This window comes from Staurois parvus, unplaced genomic scaffold (genome assembly GCF_062004578.1).
Source record: "Staurois parvus isolate SC_StPar_1 unplaced genomic scaffold, SC_StPar_1.0 ptg000023l, whole genome shotgun sequence".
Taxonomy (NCBI): Eukaryota; Metazoa; Chordata; class Amphibia; order Anura; family Ranidae; genus Staurois; species Staurois parvus.
This window is the reverse complement of record NW_028317819.1, coordinates 995,492-1,012,914: the sequence shown is the minus strand read 5'-3', so window position 1 is coordinate 1,012,914 and position 17,423 is coordinate 995,492. Positions and strand designations below refer to the sequence as shown.

At 53.7% G+C, this 17,423-nt stretch overlaps 1 protein-coding gene across 1 annotated transcript in view; it reads right to left on the bottom strand.

Annotated features, from left to right (window-relative positions):
- The window catches only part of LOC149472082 (solute carrier family 26 member 10-like), a 127,253-nt gene that overhangs the window by 79,197 nt on the left and 30,633 nt on the right, over nt 1-17,423 (bottom strand). The window contains exon 5 of the mRNA XM_089692620.1: nt 16,862-17,014. Within this exon, the coding sequence (XP_089548746.1) occupies nt 16,862-17,014 (153 nt within the window). The remainder of the gene's footprint in view (nt 1-16,861; nt 17,015-17,423) is intronic.

Here is a 17,423-nt window from a genome sequence, read left to right as displayed (position 1 = left end):
TTACTCAGGGAAGACAGAATTGTTACTGAGTGCCATAGAATTGTTACTCAGGGACAGACAGAATTGTTACTGAGTGCCAGAGAATTGTTACTCTCACAGACACAAAATTGTTACTTGCACAGACACAGAATTGTTACTCGCACAGAGACAGAATTGTTACTCAGGGCCACAGAATTCATACTCAGGGACAGACAGAATTGTTACTGAGTGCCAGAGAATTGTTACTCAGGGACAGACAGAATTGTTACTGAGTGCCAGAGAATTGTTACTCTCACAGACACAAAATTGTTACTTGCACAGACACAGAATTGTTACTTGCACAGACACACAATTGTTACTGAGTGCCAGAGAATTGTTACTCAGGGACAGACAGAATTGTTACTGAGTGCCAGAGAATTGTTACTCAGGGACAGACAGAATTGTTACTGAGTGCCAGAGAATTGTTACTCAGGGACAGACAGAATTGTTACTGAGTGCCAGAGAATTGTTACTCTCACAGACACAAAATTGTTACTTGCACAGACACAGAATTGTTACTCGCACAGAGACAGAATTGTTACTCAGGGCCACAGAATTCATACTCAGGGACAGACAGAATTGTTACTGAGTGCCAGAGAATTGTTACTCAGGGACAGACAGAATTGTTACTGAGTGCCAGAGAATTGTTACTCTCACAGACACAAAATTGTTACTTGCACAGACACAGAATTGTTACTTGCACAGACACACAATTGTTACTCAGGGCCACAGAATTCATACTCAGGGACAGACAGAATTGTTACTGAGTGCCAGAGAATTCTTACTCAGGGCCACAGAATTCATACTCAGGGACAGACAGAATTGTTACTCAGGGACAGACAGAATTGTTACTGAGTGCCAGAGAATTGTTACTCAGGGACAGACAGAATTGTTACTGAGTGCCAGAGAATTGTTACTCTCACAGACACAAAATTGTTACTTGCACAGACACAGAATTGTTACTTGCACAGACACACAATTGTTACTCAGGGCCACAGAATTCATACTCAGGGACAGACAGAATTGTTACTGAGTGCCAGAGAATTGTTACTCAGGGACACCTAATCGTTGAATTAAATAGTATGTCAGACAACATGCAGAGGAGTGGCAGAGGAGGCAATGTTTTAGGAGCGAGCAGACGTGGCAGCAGAGGAAGGGGTCGAGGCAGCAGTATTCGCAGCCAGAGGCCAGTGCTCCCGGTGTCATCCAGCGGTCGTGTCTCCACCGACAACCCTGCCGTCATTGATTGGTTGGCTCGGTCGTCTTCCTCTTCCCAGGTCACCTCTGACACCTACAGCCAACGGTCGGTGGGTACGTCAGACACAACCGTTAGTTGGCATGGCCCGGGACCAAGCCCACTGAAATCACGTGTCCTCTACCTGCCCCTGTCCTTTGCTGTTCCCTCACCAAGCGAAGTATCGCATGCTGTGGGCTCAGCCCCACTGTACAGTGAGGAAGAGCTAACAGAGGGCGGTCAGGAACGGGGGGAGACATCGGCCTTTTCAGCAGCCAAGCGAACAAGTACTGGCGAGGAGAGTGGCTCGGTAGCCGGTCTAGAGACAGGTCTGTCTCCTGACCCAGACGCAGCCGAGGGGGCTAGTAGTGAGGCGGAGACCCTACTTGATGATGAGGAGGTTGATCGCACTTGGCAGCCTCGTCGTCATCAGGCAATTTCTTCCGCATCATCAGGAGAAGAGGGTGGCAGCTTGGCAGCGAGCAAAACAGTCGGTGGGTTGCCCAGGAGACAGCAGCAGGGTCGCATCAGTGTCAGTGGAGCCAAACGTCCACGGAGTAGAGCACCAGCTCCACTGCAGCCTACCACCACGGCCAGTAGTGGTGCCGGTGCGCACGGAGGAAGTAGCAGTCAGCCAGTGAAGAGTAGCGGGGGCAAAGTTTCCTACTCGGTGGTGTGGCAATTTTTCCTCAAGCCGCCCGAGGAAGTAAACGTAGCCGTATGTCGACTATGTGGCCAGAAATGCAAGCGTGGCCAGGGGGCCCATGTTGGGACTACAGCGTTGCGTCAGCATATGCAGCGTCACCATTCGGTGGCCTGGGAAAACCGTGATAAACATACGGCGGTTCTGCCTGCCCCAGCCCCCGCTCCATCACCCGCTCCGTTACTTGCTCCGTCACCCGACGTCGTCAATCGCCCTCTATCAGCCAGTCAAGGCTCCAACACCTCTGCTGAGGGGAGTTGTCGCTCATTGGCATCTTCCGCTCGTTCAGATGCTCCTTCTCCTGCTACTCCTCTTCTCGGATTCCGTCAACAGTCTTTCTTGGAATCCGTATCCAAGAGACAACAGTTTGCGAGCACGCACCCGACGGTGCAAAAGCTGAACGTCCTCCTGTCCAAGTTGCTGGTGCTGCAGTCCCTCCCTTTCCAACTGGTGGACTCAGCACCTTTCCGAGAAATGATGGCTTGTGCCGCGCCGCGGTGGAGAGTGCCAAGCCGTCATTTCTTTGCCCAAAAGGCAGTGCCAGCCCTGCATTCACATGTAGAAGAGATGGTGGGCCAGTCTTTGAGCATGTCGGTCTCTGCCAAAGTGCACGGCAGCGCCGACGTGTGGAGCTGTAACTACGGTCAGGGACAGTACATGTCATTTACGGCCCACTGGGTGAACGTGGTGCCGGCACAGCCGCACCAGCAACTTGGACAGGTCACGACGCTTTTGCCTCCACGTTTGCACGTCCTTGGTCCAGCAAGCATGTCCGCCTCTACCACCTCTTTTTCCGCCGTGTCCTCAGCCGCCACCCCCGTGCCAAGTCCCATTACCCGACCGGCATATCACATGTGCAGGGCGCAACGGTGTCACGCTGTGCTGCACCTGGTATGCCTTGGCGAACGTAGTCACACAGGGGAGGAACTGCTGAGTGTAATGAACAGAGAAATCGACAGATGGCTGTCTCCGCGCAAACTAAAAATCGGAACCATGTTGACTGACAACGGAAAGAACATGGTGTCTGCTCTGCGTCAAGGAAGGTTGTGCCATGCGCCATGCATGGCTCACGTGTTCAATCTGGTTGTCAAGCGGTTCCTAAAATCCACCATCCCACTGCAAGACATCCTTAAAATGTCACGTAAACTGTGCATGCATTTCAGCCATTCCTACACCGCAAAGAACACCCTCATTGAGCTGCAGCGGCAGAACGGAATTCCACAGCATCGCCTGATCTGCGACGTTGCAACAAGGTGGAATTCAACCCTACACATGTTAGACCGCCTTTACGAGCAGCGAAAGGCCATCACCGATTTCCTGATGTTACAAGCGGATAAAGGTACTCCCCTGTGTAACTTAGATGTCAGCCATTGGCAGCTCATGCGTGACACCTGCCGCTTGCTCAGGCCCTTTGAGGAGGCCACGCTATTCGTGAGTCGGCAGGACTATGGGATGAACGACGTCATTCCTCTGTTGCACGTCCTGGAACAAATGCTGTTAACAATGGCTGGTCAGGGTGCGGTAGACGTGGCGCACAGATCTCAACGCCACATGACCCCTGTGGGGGCAGGACAGGAAGAAGAGGAGGAGGTAGAGGAGGACATTTGTGCTCAGGAATTATTGAGTGAAATGGGTGGTTTTTCCACTCAGCGGACAGGAGTGGAGGAGCAGGAGCATCTGGTAGAGGAGGAGGAGGAGGAGACAGAGGACCCAGACGCACCGTGGCAGTATGCTGTGGAGATGGAGGCAGGGAGTCCCTCGCATTCCTTGGCACAAATGGCCCATAGCATGCTCGGTTGCTTGCGTAGCGACAGCCGAATAATAACCATCAGACAGAGGGATGACTTTTGGCTGTCCACCTTGTTGGACCCTCGCTACCGGTCCAAAATGGTGGCCTTTTTCACACCTGCTGAGAGGGAGGCCAAAATTACGTACTATAAAAACCACCTATGTAGTCAGTTGGTCTCTGCCTTTGTGCGCCAACGTCCATCCTCAGACACTGTGGGCCCTGTGCGCTCGCGTTCCGCTGGCATGGCAGCAGGGGAGGGGTGGGGTGGTAGGAGCAGTGGCAGCTCCACCAGCAGCGGCTGCCTCAGTCTGCAGTCGATGATGAGTAGCTTTCTTCACCAGCGCAGTGAGGAAACTACTAACCAGCCGCAGCAGCAGCAGCAGCATCAGGTGGACCTGGAGCAGGAGCTCAAACAACAGGCTTGGGCCTACTTGGACAGCACCCTGCCAACCGAGGTAGACAATCCCCTTGACTACTGGGCAACGAAACTTGACCTTTGGCCCCAACTAGCTGAATTTGCCCTTGAAAGGCTGTCATGCCCGGCCAGTAGCGTGGCATCGGAGCGCGTGTTTAGTGCGGCAGGAGGTATTGTAACTCCGCGGAGGACACGACTGTCCACCCAAAGTGTGGAGAGACTCACGTTTGTGAAAATGAATCAGGCGTGGATTAGTCTGGATTTCAAACCACCAGTTCCTGACACAACTGACTAAATCCGCCATGAATCATGCCTCAAACATGTGCCACTTTCAGGTCTCCTCACACTGCTGGTGTGTTGAATTTTTTGACATAGGGTGCTGGCAGATTACGGGCCTCCTATAGCTGCTGCCAGGCCCCTAATCTGCCATAGGCCCCTATATACCGCCTCCTCCTGCTGCTGCCAGGTCCAGAGTCTCTCATGGGTCCCTGTACGGCCTCCCATTGCTGCTGTCTCCATCGCCACACTCTGCTGCCATGTGCCACTTTCAGGTCTCTTCACACTGCTGGTGTGTTAAATTTTTTGACATAGGGTGCAGGCAGATTACGGGCCTCACATAGCTGCTGCCAGGCCCCTAATCTGCCATGGGCCCCTATATACCACCTCCTCCTGCTGCTGCCAGGTCCAGAGTCTCTCATGGGTCCCTGTACGGCCTCCCATTGCTGCTGTCTCCATCGCCACACTCTGCTGCCATGTGCCACTTTCAGGTCTCTTCACACTGCTGGTGTGTTAAATTTTTTGACATAGGGTGCTGCAAGATAACGGGCCTCACATAGCTGCTGCCAGGCCCCTAATCTGCCATGGGCCCCTATATACCGCCTCCTCATGCTGCTGCCAAGTCCAGAGTCTGTCATGGTCCCTGTACGGCCTCCCATTGCTGCTGTCTCCATCGCCACACTCTGCTGCCATGTGCCACTTTCAGGTCTCTTCACACTGCTGGTGTGTTAAATTTTTTGACATAGGGTGCTGCAAGATAACGGGCCTCACATAGCTGCTGCCAGGCCCCTAATCTGCCATGGGCCCCTATATACCGCCTCCTCATGCTGCTGCCAAGTCCAGAGTCTGTCATGGTCCCTGTACGGCCTCCCATTGCTGCTGTCTCCATCGCCACACTCTGCTGCCATGTGCCACTTTCAGGTCTCTTCACACTGCTGGTGTGTTAAATTTTTTGACATAGGGTGCTGCAAGATAACGGGCCTCACATAGCTGCTGCCAGGCCCCTAATCTGCCATGGGCCCCTATATACCGCCTCCTCATGCTGCTGCCAAGTCTAGAGTCTCTCATGGGTCCCTGTACGGCCTCCCATTGCTGCTGTCTCCATCGCCACACTCTGCTGCCATGTGCCACTTTCAGGTCTCTTCACACTGCTGGTGTGTTAAATTTTTTGACATAGGGTGCAGGCAGATTACGGGCCTCACATAGCTGCTGCCAGGCCCCTAATCTGCCATGGGCCCCTATATACCGCCTCCTCATGCTGCTGCCAAGTCTAGAGTCTCTCATGGGTCCCTGTACGGCCTCCCATTGCTGCTGTCTCCATCGCCACACTCTGCTGCCATGTGCCACTTTCAGGTCTCTTCACACTGCTGGTGTGTTAAATTTTTTGACATAGGGTGCAGGCAGATTACGGGCCTCACATAGCTGCTGCCAGGCCCCTAATCTGCCATGGGCCCCTATATACCGCCTCCTCATGCTGCTGCCAAGTCTAGAGTCTCTCATGGGTCCCTGTACGGCCTCCCATTGCTGCTGTCTCCATCGCCACACTCTGCTGCCATGTGCCACTTTCAGGTCTCTTCACACTGCTGGTGTGTTAAATTTTTTGACATAGGGTGCTGCAAGATAACGGGCCTCACATAGCTGCTGCCAGGCCCCTAATCTGCCATGGGCCCCTATATACCGCCTCCTCATGCTGCTGCCAAGTCCAGAGTCTGTCATGGTCCCTGTACGGCCTCCCATTGCTGCTGTCTCCATCGCCACACTCTGCTGCCATGTGCCACTTTCAGGTCTCTTCACACTGCTGGTGTGTTAAATTTTTTGACATAGGGTGCAGGCAGATTACGGGCCTCACATAGCTGCTGCCAGGCCCCTAATCTGCCATGGGCCCCTATATACCGCCTCCTCATGCTGCTGCCAAGTCTAGAGTCTCTCATGGGTCCCTGTACGGCCTCCCATTGCTGCTGTCTCCATCGCCACACTCTGCTGCCATGTGCCACTTTCAGGTCTCTTCACACTGCTGGTGTGTTAAATTTTTTGACATAGGGTGCAGGCAGATTACGGGCCTCACATAGCTGCTGCCAGGCCCCTAATCTGCCATGGGCCCCTATATACCGCCTCCTCATGCTGCTGCCAAGTCTAGAGTCTCTCATGGGTCCCTGTACGGCCTCCCATTGCTGCTGTCTCCATCGCCACACTCTGCTGCCATGTGCCACTTTCAGGTCTCTTCACACTGCTGGTGTGTTAAATTTTTTGACATAGGGTGCTGCAAGATAACGGGCCTCACATAGCTGCTGCCAGGCCCCTAATCTGCCATGGGCCCCTATATACCGCCTCCTCATGCTGCTGCCAAGTCCAGAGTCTGTCATGGTCCCTGTACGGCCTCCCATTGCTGCTGTCTCCATCGCCACACTCTGCTGCCATGTGCCACTTTCAGGTCTCTTCACACTGCTGGTGTGTTAAATTTTTTGACATAGGGTGCTGCAAGATAACGGGCCTCACATAGCTGCTGCCAGGCCCCTAATCTGCCATGGGCCCCTATATACCGCCTCCTCATGCTGCTGCCAAGTCCAGAGTCTGTCATGGTCCCTGTACGGCCTCCCATTGCTGCTGTCTCCATCGCCACACTCTGCTGCCATGTGCCACTTTCAGGTCTCTTCACACTGCTGGTGTGTTAAATTTTTTGACATAGGGTGCTGCAAGATAACGGGCCTCACATAGCTGCTGCCAGGCCCCTAATCTGCCATGGGCCCCTATATACCGCCTCCTCATGCTGCTGCCAAGTCTAGAGTCTCTCATGGGTCCCTGTACGGCCTCCCATTGCTGCTGTCTCCATCGCCACACTCTGCTGCCATGTGCCACTTTCAGGTCTCTTCACACTGCTGGTGTGTTAAATTTTTTGACATAGGGTGCTGCAAGATAACGGGCCTCACATAGCTGCTGCCAGGCCCCTAATCTGCCATGGGCCCCTATATACCGCCTCCTCATGCTGCTGCCAAGTCCAGAGTCTGTCATGGTCCCTGTACGGCCTCCCATTGCTGCTGTCTCCATCGCCACACTCTGCTGCCATGTGCCACTTTCAGGTCTCTTCACACTGCTGGTGTGTTAAATTTTTTGACATAGGGTGCTGCAAGATAACGGGCCTCACATAGCTGCTGCCAGGCCCCTAATCTGCCATGGGCCCCTATATACCGCCTCCTCATGCTGCTGCCAAGTCCAGAGTCTGTCATGGTCCCTGTACGGCCTCCCATTGCTGCTGTCTCCATCGCCACACTCTGCTGCCATGTGCCACTTTCAGGTCTCTTCACACTGCTGGTGTGTTAAATTTTTTGACATAGGGTGCTGCAAGATAACGGGCCTCACATAGCTGCTGCCAGGCCCCTAATCTGCCATGGGCCCCTATATACCGCCTCCTCATGCTGCTGCCAAGTCTAGAGTCTCTCATGGGTCCCTGTACGGCCTCCCATTGCTGCTGTCTCCATCGCCACACTCTGCTGCCATGTGCCACTTTCAGGTCTCTTCACACTGCTGGTGTGTTAAATTTTTTGACATAGGGTGCAGGCAGATTACGGGCCTCACATAGCTGCTGCCAGGCCCCTAATCTGCCATGGGCCCCTATATACCGCCTCCTCATGCTGCTGCCAAGTCCAGAGTCTGTCATGGTCCCTGTACGGCCTCCCATTGCTGCTGTCTCCATCGCCACACTCTGCTGCCATGTGCCACTTTCAGGTCTCTTCACACTGCTGGTGTGTTAAATTTTTTGACATAGGGTGCAGGCAGATTACGGGCCTCACATAGCTGCTGCCAGGCCCCTAATCTGCCATGGGCCCCTATATACCGCCTCCTCATGCTGCTGCCAAGTCTAGAGTCTCTCATGGGTCCCTGTACGGCCTCCCATTGCTGCTGTCTCCATCGCCACACTCTGCTGCCATGTGCCACTTTCAGGTCTCTTCACACTGCTGGTGTGTTAAATTTTTTGACATAGGGTGCAGGCAGATTACGGGCCTCACATAGCTGCTGCCAGGCCCCTAATCTGCCATGGGCCCCTATATACCGCCTCCTCATGCTGCTGCCAAGTCCAGAGTCTGTCATGGTCCCTGTACGGCCTCCCATTGCTGCTGTCTCCATCGCCACACTCTGCTGCCATGTGCCACTTTCAGGTCTCTTCACACTGCTGGTGTGTTAAATTTTTTGACATAGGGTGCAGGCAGATTACGGGCCTCACATAGCTGCTGCCAGGCCCCTAATCTGCCATGGGCCCCTATATACCGCCTCCTCATGCTGCTGCCAAGTCCAGAGTCTGTCATGGTCCCTGTACGGCCTCCCATTGCTGCTGTCTCCATCGCCACACTCTGCTGCCATGTGCCACTTTCAGGTCTCTTCACACTGCTGGTGTGTTAAATTTTTTGACATAGGGTGCAGGCAGATTACGGGCCTCACATAGCTGCTGCCAGGCCCCTAATCTGCCATGGGCCCCTATATACCGCCTCCTCCTGCTGCTGCCAGGTCCAGAGTCTCTCATGGGTCCCTGTACGGCCTCCCATTGCTGCTGTCTCCATCGCCACACTCTGCTGCCATGTGCCACTTTCAGGTCTCTTCACACTGCTGGTGTGTTAAATTTTTTGACATAGGGTGCTGCAAGATAACGGGCCTCACATAGCTGCTGCCAGGCCCCTAATCTGCCATGGGCCCCTATATACCGCCTCCTCATGCTGCTGCCAAGTCCAGAGTCTGTCATGGTCCCTGTACGGCCTCCCATTGCTGCTGTCTCCATCGCCACACTCTGCTGCCATGTGCCACTTTCAGGTCTCTTCACACTGCTGGTGTGTTAAATTTTTTGACATAGGGTGCTGCAAGATAACGGGCCTCACATAGCTGCTGCCAGGCCCCTAATCTGCCATGGGCCCCTATATACCGCCTCCTCATGCTGCTGCCAAGTCCAGAGTCTGTCATGGTCCCTGTACGGCCTCCCATTGCTGCTGTCTCCATCGCCACACTATGCTGCCATGTGCCACTTTCAGGTCTCTTCACACTGCTGGTGTGTTAAATTTTTTGACATAGGGTGCTGCAAGATAACGGGCCTCACATAGCTGCTGCCAGGCCCCTAATCTGCCATGGGCCCCTATATACCGCCTCCTCATGCTGCTGCCAAGTCTAGAGTCTCTCATGGGTCCCTGTACGGCCTCCCATTGCTGCTGTCTCCATCGCCACACTCTGCTGCCATGTGCCACTTTCAGGTCTCTTCACACTGCTGGTGTGTTAAATTTTTTGACATAGGGTGCAGGCAGATTACGGGCCTCACATAGCTGCTGCCAGGCCCCTAATCTGCCATGGGCCCCTATATACCGCCTCCTCATGCTGCTGCCAAGTCCAGAGTCTGTCATGGTCCCTGTACGGCCTCCCATTGCTGCTGTCTCCATCGCCACACTCTGCTGCCATGTGCCACTTTCAGGTCTCTTCACACTGCTGGTGTGTTAAATTTTTTGACATAGGGTGCTGCAAGATAACGGGCCTCACATAGCTGCTGCCAGGCCCCTAATCTGCCATGGGCCCCTATATACCGCCTCCTCATGCTGCTGCCAAGTCTAGAGTCTCTCATGGGTCCCTGTACGGCCTCCCATTGCTGCTGTCTCCATCGCCACACTCTGCTGCCATGTGCCACTTTCAGGTCTCTTCACACTGCTGGTGTGTTAAATTTTTTGACATAGGGTGCAGGCAGATTACGGGCCTCACATAGCTGCTGCCAGGCCCCTAATCTGCCATGGGCCCCTATATACCGCCTCCTCATGCTGCTGCCAAGTCCAGAGTCTGTCATGGTCCCTGTACGGCCTCCCATTGCTGCTGTCTCCATCGCCACACTCTGCTGCCATGTGCCACTTTCAGGTCTCTTCACACTGCTGGTGTGTTAAATTTTTTGACATAGGGTGCAGGCAGATTACGGGCCTCACATAGCTGCTGCCAGGCCCCTAATCTGCCATGGGCCCCTATATACCGCCTCCTCATGCTGCTGCCAAGTCTAGAGTCTCTCATGGGTCCCTGTACGGCCTCCCATTGCTGCTGTCTCCATCGCCACACTCTGCTGCCATGTGCCACTTTCAGGTCTCTTCACACTGCTGGTGTGTTAAATTTTTTGACATAGGGTGCAGGCAGATTACGGGCCTCACATAGCTGCTGCCAGGCCCCTAATCTGCCATGGGCCCCTATATACCGCCTCCTCATGCTGCTGCCAAGTCTAGAGTCTCTCATGGGTCCCTGTACGGCCTCCCATTGCTGCTGTCTCCATCGCCACACTCTGCTGCCATGTGCCACTTTCAGGTCTCTTCACACTGCTGGTGTGTTAAATTTTTTGACATAGGGTGCTGCAAGATAACGGGCCTCACATAGCTGCTGCCAGGCCCCTAATCTGCCATGGGCCCCTATATACCGCCTCCTCATGCTGCTGCCAAGTCCAGAGTCTGTCATGGTCCCTGTACGGCCTCCCATTGCTGCTGTCTCCATCGCCACACTCTGCTGCCATGTGCCACTTTCAGGTCTCTTCACACTGCTGGTGTGTTAAATTTTTTGACATAGGGTGCAGGCAGATTACGGGCCTCACATAGCTGCTGCCAGGCCCCTAATCTGCCATGGGCCCCTATATACCGCCTCCTCATGCTGCTGCCAAGTCCAGAGTCTGTCATGGTCCCTGTACGGCCTCCCATTGCTGCTGTCTCCATCGCCACACTCTGCTGCCATGTGCCACTTTCAGGTCTCTTCACACTGCTGGTGTGTTAAATTTTTTGACATAGGGTGCAGGCAGATTACGGGCCTCACATAGCTGCTGCCAGGCCCCTAATCTGCCATGGGCCCCTATATACCGCCTCCTCATGCTGCTGCCAAGTCTAGAGTCTCTCATGGGTCCCTGTACGGCCTCCCATTGCTGCTGTCTCCATCGCCACACTCTGCTGCCATGTGCCACTTTCAGGTCTCTTCACACTGCTGGTGTGTTAAATTTTTTGACATAGGGTGCAGGCAGATTACGGGCCTCACATAGCTGCTGCCAGGCCCCTAATCTGCCATGGGCCCCTATATACCGCCTCCTCATGCTGCTGCCAAGTCCAGAGTCTGTCATGGTCCCTGTACGGCCTCCCATTGCTGCTGTCTCCATCGCCACACTCTGCTGCCATGTGCCACTTTCAGGTCTCTTCACACTGCTGGTGTGTTAAATTTTTTGACATAGGGTGCTGCAAGATAACGGGCCTCACATAGCTGCTGCCAGGCCCCTAATCTGCCATGGGCCCCTATATACCGCCTCCTCATGCTGCTGCCAAGTCCAGAGTCTGTCATGGTCCCTGTACGGCCTCCCATTGCTGCTGTCTCCATCGCCACACTCTGCTGCCATGTGCCACTTTCAGGTCTCTTCACACTGCTGGTGTGTTAAATTTTTTGACATAGGGTGCTGCAAGATAACGGGCCTCACATAGCTGCTGCCAGGCCCCTAATCTGCCATGGGCCCCTATATACCGCCTCCTCATGCTGCTGCCAAGTCCAGAGTCTGTCATGGTCCCTGTACGGCCTCCCATTGCTGCTGTCTCCATCGCCACACTCTGCTGCCATGTGCCACTTTCAGGTCTCTTCACACTGCTGGTGTGTTAAATTTTTTGACATAGGGTGCAGGCAGATTACGGGCCTCACATAGCTGCTGCCAGGCCCCTAATCTGCCATGGGCCCCTATATACCGCCTCCTCATGCTGCTGCCAAGTCCAGAGTCTGTCATGGTCCCTGTACGGCCTCCCATTGCTGCTGTCTCCATCGCCACACTCTGCTGCCATGTGCCACTTTCAGGTCTCTTCACACTGCTGGTGTGTTAAATTTTTTGACATAGGGTGCAGGCAGATTACGGGCCTCACATAGCTGCTGCCAGGCCCCTAATCTGCCATGGGCCCCTATATACCACCTCCTCCTGCTGCTGCCAGGTCCAGAGTCTCTCATGGGTCCCTGTACGGCCTCCCATTGCTGCTGTCTCCATCGCCACACTCTGCTGCCATGTGCCACTTTCAGGTCTCTTCACACTGCTGGTGTGTTAAATTTTTTGACATAGGGTGCTGCAAGATAACGGGCCTCACATAGCTGCTGCCAGGCCCCTAATCTGCCATGGGCCCCTATATACCGCCTCCTCATGCTGCTGCCAAGTCCAGAGTCTGTCATGGTCCCTGTACGGCCTCCCATTGCTGCTGTCTCCATCGCCACACTCTGCTGCCATGTGCCACTTTCAGGTCTCTTCACACTGCTGGTGTGTTAAATTTTTTGACATAGGGTGCTGCAAGATAACGGGCCTCACATAGCTGCTGCCAGGCCCCTAATCAGCCATGGGCCCCTATACCGCCTCCTCCTGCTGCTGCCAGGTCCAGAGTCTCTCATGCCATGTGCCACTTTCAGGTCTCTTCACACTGCTGGTGTGTTTAATTTTTTGACATAGGGTGCAGGCAGATTACGGGCCTCACATAGCTGCTGCCAGGCCCCTAATCTGCCATGGGCCCCTATATACCGCCTCCTCATGCTGCTGCCAAGTCTAGAGTCTCTCATGGGTCCCTGTACGGCCTCCCATTGCTGCTGTCTCCATCGCCACACTCTGCTGCCATGTGCCACTTTCAGGTCTCTTCACACTGCTGGTGTGTTAAATTTTTTGACATAGGGTGCTGGCAGATTACGGGCCTCCTATAGCTGCTGCCAGGCCCCTAATCTGCCATGGGCCCCTATATACCGCCTCCTCATGCTGCTGCCAAGTTCAGAGTCTGTCATGGGTCCCTGTACGGCCTCCCATTGCTGCTGTCTCCATCGCCACACTCTGCCATGTGCCACTTTCAGGTCTCCTCACACTGCTGGTGTGTTGAATTTTTTGACATAGGGTGCTGGCAGATTACGGGCCTCCTATAGCTGCTGCCAGGCCCCTAATCTGCCATAAGCCCCTATATACCGCCTCCTCATGCTGCTGCCAAGTCCAGAGTCTGTCATGGGTCCCTGTACGGCCTCCCATTGCTGCTGTCTCCATCGCCACACTCTGCCATGTGCCACTTTCAGGTCTCCTCACACACTGCTGGTGTGTTGAATTTTTTGACATAGGGTGCTGGCAGATTACGGGCCTCCTATAGCTGCTGCCAGGCCCCTAATCTGCCGTAGGCCCCTATATACCGCCTCCTCATGCTGCTGCCAGGTCCAGAGTCTCTCATGGGTCCCTGTACGGCCTCCCATTGCTGCTGTCTCCATCGCCACACTCTGCCATGTGCCACTTTCAGGTCTCCTCACACTGCTGGTGTGTTCCATTTTTTGTCATAGGGTGCTGGCAGATTATGGGCCTCCCATAACTGCTGCCAGGCCCCTAATCTGCCATGGGCCCCTATACCGACTCCTCATGCTGTGACGTTGCAACAAGGTGGAATTCAACCCTACATATGTTAGACCGCCTTTACGAACAGCAAAAGGCCATCACAGATTTCCTGATGTTAAAAGCAGATAAAGGTACTCCCTGTGTAACTTAGATGTCAGCCATTGGCAGCTCATGCGTGACACCTGCGCTTGCTCAGGCCCTTTGAGGAGGCCACGCTATTCGTGAGTCGGCAGGACTATGGGATGAACGACGTCATTCCTCTGTTGCACGTCCTGGAACAAATGCTGTTAACAATGGCTGGTCAGGGTGCGGTAGACGTGGCGCACAGATCTCAACGCCACATGGCCCCTGTGGGGGCAGGACTGGAAGAAGAGGAGGAGGTAGAGGAGGACATTGGTGCTCAGGAATTATTGAGTGAAATGGGTGGTTTTTCCACTCAGCGGACAGGAGTGGAGGAGCAGGAGCATCTGGTAGAGGAGGAGGAAGAGGAGACAGAGGACCTAGACGCACCGTGGCAGTATGCTGTGGAGATGGAGGCAGGGAGTCCCTCGCATTCCTTGGCACAAATGGCCCATAGCATGCTCGGTTGCTTGCGTAGCGACAGCCGAATAATAACCATCAGACAGAGGGATGACTTTTGGCTGTCCACCTTGTTGGACCCTCGCTACCGTTCAAAAATGGTGGCCTTTTTCACACCTGCTGAGAGGGAGGCCAAAATAACGTACTATAAAAAACACCTATGTAGTCAGCTGGTCTCTGCCTGTCTGCGCCAACGTCCATCCTCAGACACTGTGGGCCCTGTGCGCTCGTGTTCCGCTGCCATGGCAGCAGGGGAGGGGTGGGGTGGTAGGAGCAGTGGCAGCTCCACCAGCAGCGGCTGCCTCAGTCTGCAGTCGATGATGAGTAGCTTTCTTCACCAGCGCAGTGAGGAAACTACTAACCAGCCGCAGCAGCAGCAGCAGCATCAGGTGGACCTGGAGCAGGACCTCAAACAACAGGCTTAGGCCTACTTGGACAGCACCCTGCCAACCGAGGTAGACAATCCCCTTGACTACTGGGCAACGAAACTTGACCTTTGGCCCCAACTAGCTGAATTTGCCCTTGAAAGGCTGTCATGCCCGGCCAGTAGCGTGGCATCGGAGCGCGTGTTTAGTGCGGCAGGAGGTATTGCAACTCCGCGGAGGACACGACTGTCCACCCAAAGTGTGGGGAGACTCACGTTTGTGAAAATGAATCAGGCGTGGATTAGTCTGGATTTCAAACCACCAGTTCCTGACACAACTGACTAAATCCGCCATGAATCATGCCCCAAACATGTGCCACTTTCAGGTCTCCTCACACTGCTGGTGTGTTCCATTTTTTGTCATAGGGTGCTGGCAGATTACGGGCCTCCCATAGCTGCTGCCAGGCCCCTAATCTGCCATGGGCCCCTATACCGCCTCCTCATGCTGCTGCCAAGTCCAGAGTCTCTCATGGGTCCCTGTACGGCCTCCCATTGCTGCTGCCTCCATCGCCACACTCTGCCATGTGCCACTTTCAGGTCTCCTCACACTGCTGGTGTGTTCCATTTTTTGTCATAGGGTGCTGGCAGATTACGGGCCTCCCATAGCTGCTGCCAGGCCCCTAATCTGCCATGGGCCCCTATACCGCCTCCTCATGCTGCTGCCAGGTCCAGAGTCTCTCATGGGTCCCTGTACGGCCTCCCATTGCTGCTGTCTCCATCGCCACACTCTGCCATGTGCCACTTTCAGGTCTCCTCACACTGCTGGTGGGTTCCATTTTTTGTCATAGGGTGCTGGCAGATTACGGGCCTCCCATAGCTGCTGCCAGGCCCGTAATCTGCCATGGGCCCCCGTACCGACTCCTCATGCTGCTGCCAGGCCCGTAATCTGTCATGGGCCACTGTTGTCGCTTGTTGGCATATTCCGCTCGTTCAGATGCTCCTTCTCCTGCTACTCCTCTTCACGGATTCCGTCAGCAGTCTTTCTTGGAATCCGTTTCCAAGAGACAACAGTTTGCGAGCACGCACCCGACGGTGCAGAAGCTGAACGTCCTCCTGTCCAAGTTGCTGCTGCCAGGCTCGTAATCTGTCATGCGCCCCTGTACCGCCTCCTCATGCTGCTGCCAGGTCTAGAGTGTGTCATGGGCCCCCGTACCGACTCCTCATGCTGCTGCCAGGCCCGTAATCTGTCATGGGCCCCTGTACCGCCTCCCCATGCTGCTGCCAGGTCCAGAGTGTGTCATGGGTCCCTGTACGGCCTCCCATTGCTGCTGCCAGGCCCGTAATCTGCCATGGGCCCCTGTACCGACTCCTCATGCTGCTGCCAGGCCCGTAATCTGTCATGGGCCCCTGTACCGCCTCCTCATGCTGCTGCCAGGTCCAGAGTGTGTCATGGGTCCCTGTACGGCCTCCCATTGCTGCTGTCTCTATCGCCACACTCTGCCATGTGCCACTTTCAGGTCTCCTCACACTGCTGGTGGTTTCCATTTTTGTCATAGGGTGCTGTATGGCCTCCCATTGCTGCTGCCTCCACCGCCACACTGTGGCTCCACACTCTGGTTTTGGCCCCGTGACTGCCCAAATGAGTGAAGTGTGCGGTGATTCTAAGATCGACGGCACTCATCTGCATGTCATACTGACTGACAGTATTATTTCTCTTCCCCAGCAGACTCCAAGGGCATTTAAATTAAAGGTACAGTGTTCTGCACTAATATTAAGTCTCTCTGAAGCCTAGAAACACCCTTTTTTAAGTTAAATTCACAGCGAATTTATTCGACTCGAATCGAATATTGTCCACGAATTCGCCGAATCAGTCGAATCGAATTTTTCATTTCTTCGCTCATCTCTAATAAGCATCCATCCCAACAAATTTAAAGACTGTCCCAATGACATCGTATAAGCCAGATACATTCACAGCTCACGCAGACACGGGTTAGTTCTTCATTTGCTCATGTGATAAATCTTGCTCTTATATTGCATAGAAAGTATCTTCCACACATGTGAGTCTTCTAGAATTTTACAGCTTGTCAGTATACTCTTTTAAGAGTTATACTATCATAGAACTTACCATGATGATTTCCCCGGGAATAGGTGTCCTTAGTTTAGTACGAAAGCGGGCATTGAGCTCTTTGATGGGAATCAGAACCATCAAGCAGAGAATGGATATAATAAGTTCAGCTATATTGGTCATATGTACAGCTCTAAAAACAGATGCCAGTGTCTACACAAGAAGAAAAGAAAAATATTATATACACCTTCTTTTCAATAGTTATAAATAATTTTTCTGTAGTTATATGACATTATAAATGATGTAATGTTTATCATCTAATAAAATGTAAAAAAAAATTAACATTTCAAAATGAGGAAAGAAATACAAATTTTATTAGTGTAGTGCCCTTTAGTTAGCCAGGGGGAGCTAGCTAGGTTTTTAGTTAGAGGCTGTAACTTCATGTCAGGGCTGAAGGCTCTGCAGGACAGTTCCCTGATACCTCCCTTTGCTCTAGAAGCTTGAGAAGTTTCTAGAAGGCAGTGGGTGGGGGTGAGGAGGGGCTGATCTGCATACTCAAGGGACTCTGATCAACCCCAAGCAGGAAGCTTGGCATGGGGTCAATTGGGTATTATATTGTGTC